At 43.3% G+C, this 16,937-nt stretch overlaps 1 protein-coding gene across 2 annotated transcripts in view; it reads right to left on the reverse strand.

Moving 5' to 3' along the window:
• Positions 1 to 499: 499 nt before the first annotated feature.
• rnf144aa (ring finger protein 144aa) overlaps positions 500 to 16,937 on the reverse strand; it is a 34,222-nt gene continuing 17,784 nt past the window's right edge. Inside the window, exons 1-8 of one of the 2 annotated variants that reach the window (XM_061082793.1) lie at positions 14,838 to 15,231; positions 14,522 to 14,672; positions 13,090 to 13,194; positions 11,262 to 11,322; positions 9,302 to 9,518; positions 6,935 to 7,082; positions 6,374 to 6,463; positions 500 to 4,102 (exon numbers count right to left, since the gene is read on the reverse strand). In XM_061082793.1, coding sequence (XP_060938776.1) covers positions 3,971 to 4,102; positions 6,374 to 6,463; positions 6,935 to 7,082; positions 9,302 to 9,518; positions 11,262 to 11,322; positions 13,090 to 13,194; positions 14,522 to 14,656 — 888 coding nt within the window. In that variant the 5' untranslated portion in view covers positions 14,657 to 14,672; positions 14,838 to 15,231 and the 3' untranslated portion in view covers positions 500 to 3,970. Of the gene's footprint in view, positions 4,103 to 6,373; positions 6,464 to 6,934; positions 7,083 to 9,301; positions 9,519 to 11,261; positions 11,323 to 13,089; positions 13,195 to 14,521; positions 14,673 to 14,837; positions 15,232 to 16,937 lie in introns of those variants that run through there. The other variant, XM_061082791.1, reaches the window with a different exon arrangement.

Consider the following 16,937-nt stretch of genomic DNA (forward strand, 5'->3'; position numbering starts at 1 on the left):
GCTCTAAATTACCCACACTCATAAATAACAGTCCCCCAAAACATGCCTGATTTTGTTTTTCATCAAGATCCATAAATTATTCTCTGTTATAAACAGAAACATTGAAAAACATCCTAATGTTAAAGAACGGGAAAAATGTATGCATGCATCCACCTCCTGATATGGATCCACACTTATAGAACATTTCATGGAAAGCTGTTTAGTTTTTGCGTAATCCTGCTAAATAATTTACAAACACAAACCAAAACCTCCTCAGCAGAGGTAATAAACCCTCAAGAGAAAGTGTAGATAACTCTGAATAATAATTCATATAGGTTTTATTTGTTCTGTTCTTAGTTCTCATGGTGTAACTTTTGCAGACCGATTTAGAAATGATTTCCATTTCTGTGCTGCAGGTCTCACTTTCAACACCAGAGGGAGGCATTTCACATAAGACTCCCTCATTGGTGAGTTTGAAATAATCCCAACACACTTTTAGAAATGAATGACGAGAGCAGAATCACAAAAACAACAACCTTTAATACCTGGTGTCACAGTGTTAGTGGAACTGTAGATATACGGAGATGTCGAGTCTAAACTTGTACAGAGCTGATTCAGATATGCCAAATTTACAATGTTGTTCATCACCCGGTTCAATTCACATCCACTGACTGAACGAGAGACATCGTTTACCACCTCTATAAACAAGAGCCCTGCGTACACACAGCATATTATCCACTGAAATGAGCGATTGAAAGTGAATTGACCAGTCAAGACTGAAGAAGCTCTTTAAAAAAAAGGATAATGCAAATACAACCACTATGATGTAAAAGAGGCATATATATATATAAAAAATAAAACAACAACAAAAAAGGAAAGAAACAGACATTGTTCAATTTAAAAAAAATAAAACTCTGGTCAAGAGGGTGAACACGCTACCATTTCCAAAGATCTTTTTCGCGGCTACAATATATTAATATTCAACATGTAGAAGTCAGAGAAAACTCATGCAGCGCCATCTCTTGACACAACAGGTTATAAAATATTCAATTGCTGCTCATAAACAAACTTGATCTTAGAATAACTGCAAAGTAGATCTGAAGCTTTTTGTAAAATACACTTGCATCCCCTTCACGGGTCAAATGACAGAAACCTGGAACTCAGTGGAACCGTCCCGTTCTACAACAGAGCCGATGCTATGTGACTTTAAATCTTTACATCAAACGTTATTCTGCAACGTGACTGATGTTCGCCCGTTTGGCCCTTTTTCTGTTTTGTTGCATAATACAGCCGATACAGTGTAGAATGTCGCGTAGAAAGAAAATGGAGGCGGCCGTGGTTTCGTTTGACAATTTGTTACTTTGTGCCCGCTCGAGACTTCGATGCTGTTTTCCTTGTGTTTAAATGACTTGTGTTTGAAATGATCCTGGTGATATCAGAGCCCTGATAGATTTTTAAAAAGGTGCAGATGCTCTCTCGCTCTCATGTGTGTTGAGTTTTCTGACTCACAGCAGGCACCACACACATACACGCACTCACACACACACACTCACACACACATATAAAGAAAAACAATGAAACCCATATATAGAGTGAAGCGCTTACAGAAAAAAAAGCATTAAAATATTCTCCACTCTGTAGAAACTGTTAATACGTTTACAAATACACGATCAAAATGCACATACAGTAGACACTTCTCATTCCTTTACCCCGTCCAGGAAATCTGCTTGGCACGATTGTCATGAAAACAACAAAAGGAAATCTGGAATTTCACTTTTTAAGCATTCAAGGAACTAAAGGTACAAATTTAGGTTTGGCTTTGATATCGACAGGTGAGGTCGGTGAAAGCAACAGGCTACGGTTATGGTACGCAAACAATTTTAAGGCTACTATCAACACGGAATAATATGTGGAATATCAGAACTGAGCTTATGAAAACAGAAGTGAGTTGTCAATGATTAGCTACGATTGTTAACTATTGACTATTTTTTTTTTGGTAAGTGTAGCCACACTCATGAAATGCTACATGGACACTGGTGGATTACGTTAGAAGGGATAAAAGCAGATAAGTAAAAGCAGCAAAACAAAACAAATAAAATCTCTTCAAAACTTGAAAATAACTTGAAAATAAACTTAAACAAACAAAAATACAAAATGGCCAAATAAGCATTTCCCTGATTAAATAAACATCATGATACACACGTGCACTGGGACATTCTGCAGCTCTCACCACACAACGTTACCACTGACTCACGGCTGATTGTGACCCATCCATAGCCTTTCCGAGAATGGTAATGTACAAACTTGCATAGATAAAGTGATATAGTATAGAGCAGCTTCATAATCACGTGCCCAGAAGTGGAACATTCTTTTTTCGTATATATTTAGGCTTTTCAGACGATCCCTGTGAGGAACAGCTGCTGGGGGGGGGGGACGAAACGTCGACACTCGGGACCACTAACGTATGCAAGTTTGCAACATGGGCCGGTCGTGTGTTTGTAAAGTCGCAGAGAAAGGGATGTCGAATCGGGCGTGGAGTATCAAATGGGTGGATGGATGTGGATCACTTAAGAAACACAGGTCCTTTTGTCACACACACACACACACACACACACCACATCAGGTGACGGTTTCCTTTTTTTTGTCTTTTACAGTATGGCTATAAACAGTGTGGCATATGGGTGACATCATAGAATCATCTGGATATAAAGGGCTTCGCTGTCTCGTATGCTTTAAAAATGCCTTTAAACATGCTTTCCCTGGGAATATTTGGATTTTGACTTTTTTTTTCTTAAAGCACAGGGGGGAAATGCCAGATTTTGGCTCTTCTTAATTTAAGGCTATTTATTTCTATTTGGCTACTCTACCACCTGGAGACTGAGAATTACAGGAGTGACATCTCTTTTTAGTGACTTATTAAAATGGTTCCACAACGTGTGGATACAAAATCTGACCTCTGATAAAACTTAATGCAGAAACGTTAAAGGGGATCCCCACTCAGTTTTGGAAAATGTCTGGATTCGGGATCATGAAAATCTGGAAATGTAATCTCTAGTTTACAAAGATGACCTCCAACATCTGGAGAATGAATCAGGAGACACGGTAAAAGAACATTTGTGCGTAAGCGGATATTCAACAAAACTAACTTGTCGTCACTTGGCCCGAGAAAAGAAGCGCATGAGTGGAAATCCCCTTTAACACGTGTACCTAACAGTTTGTAAAACACTCAAAAAGTACAACACGGACACTACTCTGAGCACAGGTCTATTTAAAGCGACAGGTTATAAAACATTGACATCATCAAGAGGACGTGCTGTACATTGAGTCGAAGGACCACAGTCTCCCGTCTCCACCTCAGTCGCGAGCATGACGAATGGATCATGTTCCGTTGTGCAAATCGAGTGGACACCAAACATGCGTGGTGCAACTCTGATGCTACTGACTGAATCTGCAGAGCTACATCGGGTGTAGTGGCGGCGGCGGCGGCGGTGGATTTAAAAAAAGCTTTTTGTTGCGTACGACAAACCGACGAAAACAGAGCGAATGTCTTTTTCTGCTCCTGCATGAAACTGTCCACACAAGAGAAAAGCATTTGTTCATAACAATGATTTCCCCTTCCCCCCCTTTGTACTCACCCACAAAAATAGCACACCCACAGTAACCCCCAGTGAGGCCTTTTGAAACGGCTCAGTCTTTCTTCACATCCCCAAAACCCACCACCGTCTCACACCTTCTCGGACCTCTGACCCCTGCTCGTCTCTACAGGCCAAGGTGCAGCGCTGCTTTTCCACCACGCCTCTCTTCATGCAGAGCGATGGATCCTGAAGCACCCCCCCCAGCGAGGGCTGGTGCAGGCTCAGCCCAAAAAATGAAGCGCTCGAAGCTTGGTGGGAGGAAAATAATGTAAAGTGGTGAAAAGGAGGCAAAAAAAAAGAAGAAAAAAGATGGCCCATCCTTGGAATGGCTCTCCACTCCGGCTCTTGTGGCGTGCTTAGGTCGGCAGAGGGTCGTCGTCGCCTTTGCTGCACTTGCACTTGCAGCAGAGCACGATGGGAGTGGCCAGCAGGAGGAAGGGGGAGGCGACCAGCAGGAGGAGGCCGAAGCCGGCGAAGATCCCCACGACCTGCACGGAGAGAGAGAGAGGAACGAACCACATGAGACCAACACATTTATCTAAAGGCTGCAAACGTCTCAGTGGCAGATATCACAGCTCTCCCTCAACAGCATATTAGACAGAGGGCAGACATAATGTTTGGAATTTAAAAGTAAATGCACTTTCAAAAAGATAATGAATTCAAATGATTGTTTGCTTTTTGTGATGTCATCGTTTCCTCAAGTCTGTCTATTTTTTTAAGCAATCTGCAATACCAATATTTGTCCAGCAGAGGCCGATGAACGACACACTTCTTTTCAGCACTGTGGCTTCCAATTTGTTTCAGAAAGGTATGTTTTTTTTCTTAATCTGCCAATTCAAGGATTACTTCAAGTAAATAAAGACAGCATAATAATGAATGAGGTTTTTCTATGAATGACTCCAAATTGAAATTATACTAAAAGATGCTGAATGAGAAGAAACAAAAGGTGTAAGATCTGCAACAAGTTGAACAACCTAAAGGGATTATTAAATGATGTGATACAGAGGGACAACAATTTAATTAATTCTGACTTTTCAGGATTAAGTGCTTTGCCAAATACTCCAAACCACCATGCTTGATAGATGAATCAAATATATATGATCTTGGCATGTTATTCCAATTTGTATTTATTATTTACTCACCTTCTGTTAGGAACATTTTTAATAATTGGGTGATTTATAATGATTCTATTTCTTGAGAATCTTGCATCTTAAGTCGCTTCAAAACATGTGAGATAACTAAGGGGAAATGCCAAAGAGGTGTAAGAAATAGTATCATCAGGAAAGGTAATAAATAAGTAAAGATACAATATGTTGATATTGTATAAAATATAAAGGAAATAATAGAAACAATAGAAAACTGAAATAATTTATGTAGTCTAAACAGAATTTATACAAACGTGAAACACTGAATTACACTGATGTGTGCTGCACAGTTAAATTAACTTAAACCCATGTGAACATAGTTAAGTATATAATTCTCAAACCAACTCACACACAGGAATGTTTCATGTCACTCGGTGGAAAGGGAAATTTGACAGTAAACATATTTGCGACTTGACATCATCTATGTTCCCTTAGTAGCAGGGCAAGGCAGTTGATTTGCCACATGGGGGCGCCAGACACAAACAAATACAAAGCCACAAGCTGGAATACATAACATGCAGTCACATGCTTAAGTGACTTATAATAGCCCGATGCTCCTGTGTTCAGGACAAACAGACGCTTTTAATTTGTTTACTTTCAGGGAGGTTGCTGCTCATTATGTCAAAACCTCACAGCTGCACCACTGTTTGTTTTGCATTCAGATTACAGGCTGTACAGTAGTGAGAAGCCTAATTTCCTCTTTGTAACAGACGCTGATGGTGCTTCCATATTGACCCCCCACCCCCCCGACTGGTGCCACAGCTCTCGTGTAGAGGAGATGTTTATCGCAGGATAGTTTCGCTCCGGCACATGTTGTATTTATGAGGGAGGCCTTTTTGTGAGGGAGTGAGAAAGGGTGAAGCGAGGAGAGCAAGACGGAGACAAAGACGCACAGAGCGGCGAAGCTGGAGCTGCTTCCACCAGCTGATCTGTAATCATATGACTCAGCCTGCCCCACTGGGCAACAGATGCCAGTGTGTATGCTAATGTTGACAAAATAACAAGTATGTCGGACAAAGGGACGTGAATGGATTATTTGCCTGGGGACACGCTGAAAAGAAATTTGGGAACCGAACAACAACAACAACAACAACAACAACAACAACAACAAAAGCGTAGGCCTCAGAATTAAAAACCACGCTATCATGTGGGAAATGACATGTCAAGGCTAATCCTTCCATTGTAATCCGCGATTTCAGTTGTGGGAAATTACACGTCATCCCCCCAATCCTTTATATATGTAATCATGTCATTTCATTTGATTACCTAAAGGTAAAGAAGTAACCTTGGTTATGTAAAGCTGTTTTTATTTTTAAAGTGAAAAATGTTCACAACAGGCTTAGCTGGAAACGGCACGACAGTGACCAGCAGACATTTCTCGCCGCGTGCGGATCAAGCTTCCTTTTCCCCCATTGTGCTGTCAAGATAATAGTAGCCCACTGCTGAATGTGAGTGTGTGAGTCAGGCAGAGAGAGAGAGAGAGAGAGAGGGAGAGAGAGGGAGGTAAAAAACGCAGAGAGCATGTGCCTGGACATGGGCGGGGGGTTGGGGTGGGGGGACCTGAGCGATTGCAAAGAGGACGAGGTGCAGAGGAAGGAAGATGGTTTCTCTCACCTGTGTTCTGTGCCAGATAACAGACGCCCTGGAGTGGCCCAGTTTGTTCCGGCAGGGCCCTTTGTCATAGTGGATCAGGAGGAAGTCGTCCTGTCGCACACACACACAGACACACACAGAGACAGACAGACACACACACACACACACACACACACACACACACACACACACACACACACAGAATACAGATAAAGACTGACCATTAGTGGTTTGAAAGACACGGGACAGCTGTTCAGAGTAAATTGCTTTTTAAATGACCTGCGGGCCGGTCGTCTGCACACACACACACACAATTAAGATTACATAAGGCACCAGGCTCATAAGTCACTGTTATCCACGTCCAGGCTGCGGCTGCTGTGTACACAGTCATTTTCAGCCTCTCAATGAATTTAAAAAAAAGAAGAAATCCTATTCCTTCCTTATCAAAAACCAAGGTTAATAAAGATAATAAAAACGCTGGTGAGACAAATGATTCTACAGCATCAGTCAGTGCAAACACAGTGTTCCAATATTTAACTGTGCAGAATGAGGAGTAGGGACATGAAGTAAAGAGCCACTCACGTCCAGTGACTCCAGACAGTACCAGCAGAAGGCGTGTTTGCAGTTCTTGCACATCATCTGTGCGCAGCCCTCGTCCCTCTCGATGTAAACTTTACATTTAGGACAGCGCTTGATTGGTGCGTCGTCCTCTTCGTTCTTATAGAAAGAGCTGAGGAAGAGGAGGAAGAGGAGGAGGAGGAGGAGGAGGAGGAGGAGAGAGACACAAGCCCGATATGTTTAGACCTGATATCAAATCCCAAACCATTCAACATTCACACTTTGAGCAGCACTGGGGATGAGATTGCTTTAATGCCGTAATCAATATTTACAATCTCTGGCTTAACAGGATTGTGAATGATGGTGGACGGCTTAAGTTTGGGAGCTGATGGAAAAAAAGCCTTAGTCACTAAATGGCTTTAAACTCCCACCCAGACATTTAAGCCTTTTTCTGATTGTTGACGAGCATTCAGGAGGCAGAACATGACGCATTCATTCTGCTGCTTGTTGTTTACAGCCTGTCGATACTGGCGTTAACAACATCTTCTTCTGTGTTTCTTTTATGTGCGGCTCCTCTTTTTCATCCTGAGATATTTGCATTCTTTTCTTTTGTCAGCCGTTGCTTGTTGGAAATGTCATTAACTCGCTGAGAATTCTTCTGACATTTCCCTGCTGTATTCTCACATTGGCATCTATGCAATCGCCATGTTTTCCTGCAATAAGCTGTGATTTAATGAATTGAAAAATGTCTCCTAAAGTTTTTTGTCTTAGATGTTTATAAGTTTGCATGTTCAAGAAATATAAAATGATCAGTGATCTGTGCATGTTTCTTTGATAACCAAGCGCTCATACTCAAAATACCATGTTTGTTATGTGGCAAATCCCAATAGTGTCCACAATAATCAGCAATACGACTTTTTCACCAAATCGTGCAGCTGTAACTAGGAGACTGGCAACAAGAACTCCAGGGAACAGCTAAAGACTCTGACTCGTATGTTTATTGTCAGCCCCTCTGGATAGTTTCTGGAGAACATGCGTCTGGGTTAGTCTGAGATCAGCTTTATTGTTCCCTCCTGTTTGTGTCAGTTCGTCTGTGTCATCTTCTCTCGTTTCTGTGGACTGATTCCTGAATTTTGGAGGCGAGCAGGTAAAAATGTCGTTCTGAGCATCGTCCCTTTCATTTCCAGACCGATCCTCCGTGAACTGACACAACTGTAACACCTCCGAGTGCATTACAGCACATTCTGTACACATCCATTCATCTGACATCTGGCAGCTGCAGGGCTGCTGCAAAAAAGGCTTAAAGGGAAGCAGAGCACCAGATTCTAGCATTTAAATAGCTCCTCTTTTTTTCCCTCTTCCGGTAGCATCCTCAGAAAGAGTCAGTCTGCGGTCTAGAGTGGGTGATTTTAAAAACTTTAATGTCTGTATTTAAAGACAAGAGATCTGAACAAGAAACTGACAGAAGTAGAGTCTGATGAGGCTGAAATGTTCACGTTAGCCTGCTGTACAGACGAGAGGGAAGTCGGATAAGATTCTCTTCAGTCATAAAAGGCCTGAGGTTCAAAGATGAATCAGGATGGAGCTTCCTGACACATCCTCGTCCTGAACAGGTGTAGATCAAACACAGAGGATCTTTACATCCAACAGTGCTCCAGCTTATCCTCCGTCCCTTCAGCCCGGCCTCGTAGCTCAGCCCTGAACCTGTGCCGATAGACGGAAGCTCCGGCAAGCTCATTTCCAAACTAAGAGGATATCACAAAGGAGCAGGTCAGCAGGATGTGACTGCGAGGGAGTCCAGATAATGTATTCTTGAAATGCTCACCTCAGACCGCTTTACTGCAAGCGTTGTGTTCAGAAGATTGTTTTATGTCTGACTATTAATTAATGCTGGAGTCCTGGCTGTTGCTCAACAGAGCAGCCAGAGCAGCTGTCAGTCTGTATGAATGGATCCGGCTCTGTATTGACAAGTTGCCCGGAACTCTGTCAGTTGTGCTGAGCATTAAACCGGTTCTGAGAACATGAATATGATTTCCAGGGGGCAAACGAGGCCTGGTACTGTTTGAAGAGTTATTAGAAGCAAACAAAATTATAATAACTCAGAAATGATATGGCAAAGCACGTTAAGTCATTACAATCCAGGATGTAGTCCTTAGGTCATAATCGTTTTTGGATTATTATTATTAATTAAGCTTAATGGATCAAACTTTATTTAGTTTCGTATCACAGCAGACCTAGAAAAACTTCAAATATTACAATTTTCTAAAATTTGAAAATAAGTGTCATTTCTGGGTTTTAAATCTTACTTCAATCGTGAATTAATCATCATACAGATCATAGATGTATGATACTAGAGTCACACTCGCTAAATATGCGGACAGGAAGCAGTACCTGTTTTCTCCTGGTAGGAAAGAGGTAATTGGCAGGTTGCTCTCCTGGCAGGCCTGACCCGGGTGCCAGTTGGCTTTGCAGGCTGAGCAGAACTCGAGTGCACAGACGGCGCACTGGACCAGCTGAGGCAGCGCTGGAGAGTCCGATTCCTTTAGTTGGCAAACGGCCTGGCAGGTCGAGGAGGGGCACCACGTCCGGCACGGGTCCAGCAGCACCTCTGGTGGCACCGAAAGAAAAAGGAAAGATACCAGCGTCATGAAGATTCACTTAACACAAATGAAAATGCAAATAAATAATCTTACTTTGGTTGTTAGAATGTCGTAGTCTAGTCAGTGCAGAACTATCTGCATGTCTAGAGACTTCTATATTCAGCTTTTTGTGATTTGGGAGAGCAGACCCTCTGAGGAAGGTACAATTGACTTGCAAATTTTGGAAAGCGATTGCTACGCATAAATTCTCTTATTCGCTCATATTTGTATGTCCTCATCTGGGTGAAATAGCTTTTTTTGTTTTGGGCCGGTTCTCCTCTAACTTTACAACGTGATGCACTTGTCCTTGTATCCTCTCCTTCCTTCTCGCCTCTCTGCCAAGAACTCGGGGCACACATTCCACACGCACTCTTAGCTCAGCCTGACGAATATGAAACGGTTACAGCAGCCACTCTGCCTGAATGGACGGGGACATTGATGAGACAGCTGACTGCTCTTACTCAGGGAGCATCAACAGCTCTTTCCGAGGATTTCTGAGGATTTGGGGTCATTAACAGGACCCCTGTGTTCCTATGTACGTTTGTCTTTGCGTGGATTTAATCCTGCAAGTGTGATCGGCGTGCTCTGTGTACAGTTTGCACCTCATGTGTAGGTGGAGAACCTGCAGGGTGACTAACATCACAGTGGGAGCTCTCCTTGGTTACTGCCTGCTCTCGGTAGCGATGGAACTCGAGCATTACTGATAAGCACGTCTTGATTGACAGCGTGGAACGAAAGGCGGACCTGCAGTTATATTTCCAGCCCTGGTATCCAAGGAAGGTTAACACTTACTCTTCAGCGTGAACTGCAGACGCCGAACACGCCGCCACACACTGAGGCGAGAGATAAAACGGATTTAATTAAATATCTGTATGCAAAGAGATCTGCCTCCGTCAGAGTCAGTCAGACAGTTTGCAAATCTGCAGACAAACCAATCCAATTAAAATCTCTTTTAGCCAAGTCTGGGAGGCTTCCCCCTTCATGTATATTGGATGGGAGTTGGTGTTACACTTTGATGAGGATGAAAGGGTTGAACGTTGCAGTACACATCAGACAATTAGGCCTGAGTACCTGTCACATGAAAACCCCTCTCCTGCCCGAGTGATTATTTGCGGTTCATGAACGAACACAGAATTTGTCGGAAGTCCAAACTCTTTTACTCAGAGCGGCAGCAGTAATGAAAGAAAACAGACAACTTGACAAGCGTATGCCAGCCACGACTAAAACTTTCGGAGCAAACAAGTGTTTCTGGAAATCTTCTCTATCTGCAGATGCCCCCTGGTGTGATTCAATAGCAGAATCGTCCACAGGGGGAGAATGATTGATTCCAAGCCGAGCGAGAAACAGTTCTGCTGCACGTGCGAGTAGGGATGTCGTCATTCTTTTGTGTGTGTGTGTGTTTGTCAAGGTAAAATACAGTATCCCTGGAGGACAGGAGGATCCACGTGTCTCTGAGGCTGACAGTCATTGTCCACACACACACACACACACACACACACACACACACACACACACACACACACACACACACACACACACACACACACACACACACACACACACACACACACACACACACACACACACACACACACACACACACACACACACACACACACACACACACACACACACACACACACACACAGAGACAGACAGACAGGCTGAGGAGCGATTACTGATGCACTGCGGCTGCTCTTGCTCTGACTCACCCCTCTCGAACTGAAGCTTCTTGTATCTCTGCATCATCTCCGTGGCCACCATGCACTCAATCTACAGGCGGGAGAGAGGTGGGAGGGGGAGAGGTGGGTGAGGCAGGTTATCGAGCATATTTATAGACAGTAGCCGCGGCAACAACTGTACATTCAATATGTGAACGTTGTTTCCAGTACAATGTCAAATTCAAATTTCTACAAGATCATAAAATTGCCCCCTTGCTTATTAATAAGGTCATTAATCCCCTTCTCAGGTAGAGAGAGAACTAAATCGTCAGAACGTATTCAATGTGCATACACAGGCTCAACCAGGGTTTACTCGTTTACTGATGAACAAATATTGGGGCTTTGTTAAGGAGCAGTCAATTACAAGGTGATGGCCCGGCAGTCAGTGCGCGAAGGAGGCGCATATTTTGCCTGTCAGCCAGGTGCATCTTGGGTTTGGCGACACGGATCGATCAGAACCACGAAGCAGCGGTGTGCTGAAGCGTGCCGAGCCTCTGCGGTTCAAAGACTGCGTGAGCGACTCCGTGAACCAAACTTCCTGGAGGACGAAGAGTGTTCTGCCCTCGGATTAACCCGATGCCGGGGAGACATGCCCGCAGGAACGCTCATTAAGATGAAATAAACACACTGGCTACGGGAACAAATTTGGTAGCGATCATCTTGAGTCACACGGGAGCTCTGAGCGAGGATTTAGGTGTTTAACTAACTGCAAATGTGTTAGTTTCGCCTATAAAGAGTCTCCTCTTCCCCCGGTTGTACAAAAAGGAAGCTAAAAGATATATCCCAATTACAGCAGCTGCCATCTTTCGCTGTTGATGTAATGTGGAGCCAGATTCTGTAGAGTAGTGATCTCTATAAACAGATTCAGCATGTGAATGTTCAAAGTCTGTAGGGGAGAGAGACTTTGGTGCTGGAAGCCTTCTGCTCTCCGTTTCTAGTTTGACCAATCACGTTTGAGCAAGTTTTGGAATGAGCTTAAAAGGAGAAACACATTGACAGAAATGCATCACCTTTATGCTTTTTATTGGATCTGCATTTATATTCAGATGGCTGTTAATAGTGATCAGCCAAAATGTTGTCTGGATCTTAAACACCTAACGAAAGTATCACCCCTTGTGATTTGGGTTGAGAAACATTCGACTCATGCGAAAAAAGAAATGAGTCAGACTGAAAACAGAACAGTGCACTGCAAACGGAAGCAGAAGTCTTTGCCTGGATATTATCCGAAGCCGCAAAATATTGGGCGTTGTCCCCAGAAACTAATTCGTCATCAGATGTTAGCCAATGGGCTCCGAGAGGGACGCAGTTATGACTGTGGGGTGGAGCCAAAGTATTAAGTTCCTGCCGATACAAGCACCAAACCAAACTCGACACCATCTGTGAGAAACATGTATTTGCCATGTACTTTGATTCTTTTGTTTGGTCCATGTCCCGTCTATTAACATGCAGGATGCAGGCTTTATGACTTTTTTCTGCTGTCGGCCACCAGGGGGGCGAGCCTGGATGCGTTGGTTTCATATTGAGGAAGCTGTTCTGTCATCCATCCTTATTTACAGTCTGTTTTAAATGCATTTCAGGTTCTGCATTAGCAACATGAAAATACTGTTGCATGTATTGTGCAGCACATGCAATTACCAGCTTGTTGTGTAACTTCCTTGCATGCACAACATAAAGTATATTATAGTGTGAAACGACTATATACGTTGCTGCACTGATATAGAGTCAATTCTCAGTCCAGAGCTACCACATTATTCACCAGCTAAATCAAAAAACGTATCTTACATCCAGCAAGGTGAAAACAATGTATCTCGATCAATACCTCATTTTCCTGCAAGTGTCCTCTTTTGGGACAGGCAGAGTCTGGACAGCTAATTGCAGTTTCAAGGCCTTCTTTAATCAGGAGCTCCACATACTGCTTCAGGCACTGAGGGAGAATAAGACAAAACAGACCCGGTTCAATATCCAGTCAGCCAGTCAAATGAAAAACAGAAAAGAACAAACACACACACACAGTCGGTCAACAATCCCTGACCAAAGAGTCGCTTTCGATCATCATCTCTGTGTGATAGGGCTTCAAAACGACCCCTGCACGAATCGATAGTTTTATTAACTATGGATCGAATGTGTAAAGTGAGAGGGTTCACCAGCAATAACAAAGTCCGGCTGGTTTAAAGAGTTCCAGCTTCTGTCAGCTCATTGTTTTGGTTTCACAGCTTCACAGCTTTAGGTCAGTTTCAGGTCATTTCACTTTGTGTCTAAAAAGCTGAAGATGAACCCACTGGACCCGACTTGTCCAGAATCAGCATTTAGCTCGGGTGAACAAAAACATAGATCAAAAATAAATATTAGATGTATATTTGGCACACACCGCCTAAATAATTTATTATAACACATTTTCCATTTCAAAAAAATCAATTATGCAGCTTTATATCAAAGTAACACATGACCCATGTAACCTGGAATACAGGCTCTCTCACGAAAACCAGTGAGATGATTCTAGCAACAGATTAACATTGACATCACCAACCTTTGTACAAAGCTGAAACCCTGGGTGAGATCATGATAATTTGAATTTAAGAAATGAATATGCACCAAAGGAAATTCATTATGTGTGAAATCCTACTTGGTAATAAACAAAGCAAATAATGGGCTTTGATTCTATGTTTATTTGTTGGTCCAATAAACTGTTAAATTATTTCAGTGTACTTTTATTAAATGAATATCACTGATGGAAATGTCGATTCTTTGAGTGAGATGTCTGCCCCTCTGTGTATTTACATTGTGGTCGACCTCTAGAGTAAACTCTCACTGAACTTTGGAAACCACCAGCACCCGGACTGCTGGGTTCTGAGAAGTGGCTTCTATTTTTAATCACATTGCCTCCTCTTTGCTGGACTTGATTTAATATCTAACAGCTGTTTCTGATCCTGTATCTTTTCACACTGGTTCAATGTCACACAGCAGGGATGTGAGATGTGTGATAGATCCACACAGTGAAAATCCTGTGTGGGTTTTATCAGGTTCAACTGGATTTTGTGGTTTTGTCTCTGATGTGGAGCCAAATCTGTGTTTGCCTTGCATATACCAGTTTTTTTGGAGACGTGTATCCTTTCAAGTGCATGGTGAATATATTACTCAATAAAATATATCTCTAAACCTTATTTATAATCCTTTTTGTTATCGTGTTTTTTTTTTTTTTTTTTTATGAAATAATCCTCATCCTGTTGCTGCTTGTGCCGTCTCCTGCTCACCAGTGTACAGAAGACACATTGGCACTGTGTGATGATGGTCATCTGCTCCAGAGGGAACTCTCCAAGGCACAGCTTACACGACACCAGGGGGTCCACGGCCAGCTCCCAGGTGGGACGGTACCGTGCCGTGGTCATCTTCACCGCCACCGAGCTGAAACACACAAGAAAAAAAGAGGGAAATCTCAGTTTTGTTTGTGTCTGTCTTCGCAGGGAATCCAGAGTCCGTTATTTGTAGTGACACAATCAGCATGACGGTATGAGCCCAGACTGAAAATGCATTGTGAGTCGTGTCCAGTGGGGGTGTGCGCCCACAAACCGGCCAGCTGAATGCAGAATGACACCAGCTCTCCGCCTAAATGGCCCCTGTCAGCTGTGTTCATTTTCCTTCCAGGCCCCATGTTTTCTGGCAGTGATAGTTCAGAGGCTCAGAAAACTCCTTTGTAGCCGTCCGCTACCTCGGCTCCCTGTGAGATTTACAACACTTTTTTTCTTCCTCCACCGCGCGTCATCACGTCTCCTTTGTGCGAGTCAGGAGAGGTTATTTTAAGCAGTCTCATCTCGCTCTCTCTCTCTCTCTCCTTGCCTTCTGTGTCTGATAGCACAGAGCTCCCACTCGGCTGTTTACAGGAAGTGGTCCCGCGCACACGCCACGTCATGCTGTCAAACTCTCCCTGTGCTGCTTAGCAACCGGCAGGAGGAGGATTTCGGAGGTGGAGGGAGGAAGAGGGCGCATCACGGCAGAGATCCCAGTTTGCTTTCTGTGGTCACACAAACACACACACACACACAAACACACAAACACACACAAACACACACCGTGTCTGCCTCAATGCGCAGCTGCTTGTTTGCAGACATGGAAGAAGAGCACAGCGAGTGGGAGGAGAGGGGTTGAACAGTTCACGTGATCGCTGTGTGGACTCTTGTGCTGACTACATGTGCCATCCAAAGAGAGGAGTGGAGAGGACAACAGAGAGTCTGTGTGTGTTCTGGTTTAGCAGAGATATGTTATCACGTCACATCGCCACTCCTAAAAACACACTCGCAGTCTTTTCAGGAGGAAAATACGGGCTGGAGGAGGGACACGCTTCTCAAGCTTCATTTCTTTGATTTCATATCTCGTTGTTTTGTTGTCCCCCATACATAACCTACAGAAAACACAAAAGAGATTGGGCAGCCGACAGCATCAGCATCTCAATTCTCTTAAAGATGCTCAGTGATGCAAGAGGAGGAAAGAAGAGGATGCACGAGAGTATCCTATGAAGAAGTCCATTATTGGAAAGAAGCTCCATTGGAAATCGATGGGGGATTGGATTCTGCAGATGCTCGAACACACACTGCTGTTTGGCGAACACACAGGCACAGGCTAAAGACATGGCAGCAGGAAATCAGGTGTCAGAGGCCTGTGGTGTCATGTTGCTGGCAGCAGTGCTGGATCATGGGTTTTTCTAAGTCAGGGGTCACGAAGGGGCCACAATTAACAAAGAGGGGTCAATTATATGTCCAACATCCATTCACTGCTCCTGATAAAGAGAGGTGCACACTTAAGTCATTCATTGTTTACTGTTAGCTCTATAGCTTTGAGCAAAGCTATTTATCATTGAATGTATTTGGATCAAGCACATTGTGTTCTTCAAAAAAGCTTGGAAAATAAAAATGATTTCCCAGTTGTCATATTTAATCTTAGTACTGTAAGTATGTGAGTAGTTTATTGGGAAAAAAAGCACTACCATCACGACAGGGGTACTTCAGAAATATACTTCATATTTCTGCTGGGGCTAATGCCCACTGGCCCAGCCCCTAGATCCGCCCCTGGCCACGAAGGTACTGGCGTAATATTGAAAAATTGAAATGGCAAACTGCATGAATCAGGATGGAGACAAAGACTTACAAACATGACAGCATGAGGAGTGAGTGGGAAGTCACGGAAGCTCAAATGTTGTTCTGACAGTTTATCAATGTGCAAAGCAACATTTAACAAGGAGTTTGAAAAGGGCGAAATTGCAGGTAAAGCATCTGTCAGAAATACTTCAAAATGATTTAATGTGGCAACAGGAGCAGTCTCACAAACCTCAACCGTATTTTTCCACCAACATGGACAATCTGCTCTGGTACAGACCAAGATGTTGCACCTCCAAGACCTCATGTACAGTACAATCAAACACGTCACAGGACCGGTAAAAAAAAAAACTATGTGGAGAGCTGAATCAACACGTTTGTGGCGGAGGATTGAAAGGAATCCGTTTCTTCATAGGTCTCATCTGAGCTACTCAACACCATTAGCCCTGTGGCGAAAGAAAAAAAAACAGCTGACGGTAAGAAGCAATTCAGTGTACAGAACAAGACTCTCTATAACACTGTGTGCTTTTACATCTGAATCAGTTCCTCTCCTCCCAGACTTTACATTGGCTGTGAACGC

The sequence above is a fragment of the Limanda limanda genome, chromosome 12 (genome assembly GCF_963576545.1).
Source record: "Limanda limanda chromosome 12, fLimLim1.1, whole genome shotgun sequence".
NCBI lineage: Eukaryota > Metazoa > Chordata > Actinopteri > Pleuronectiformes > Pleuronectidae > Limanda > Limanda limanda.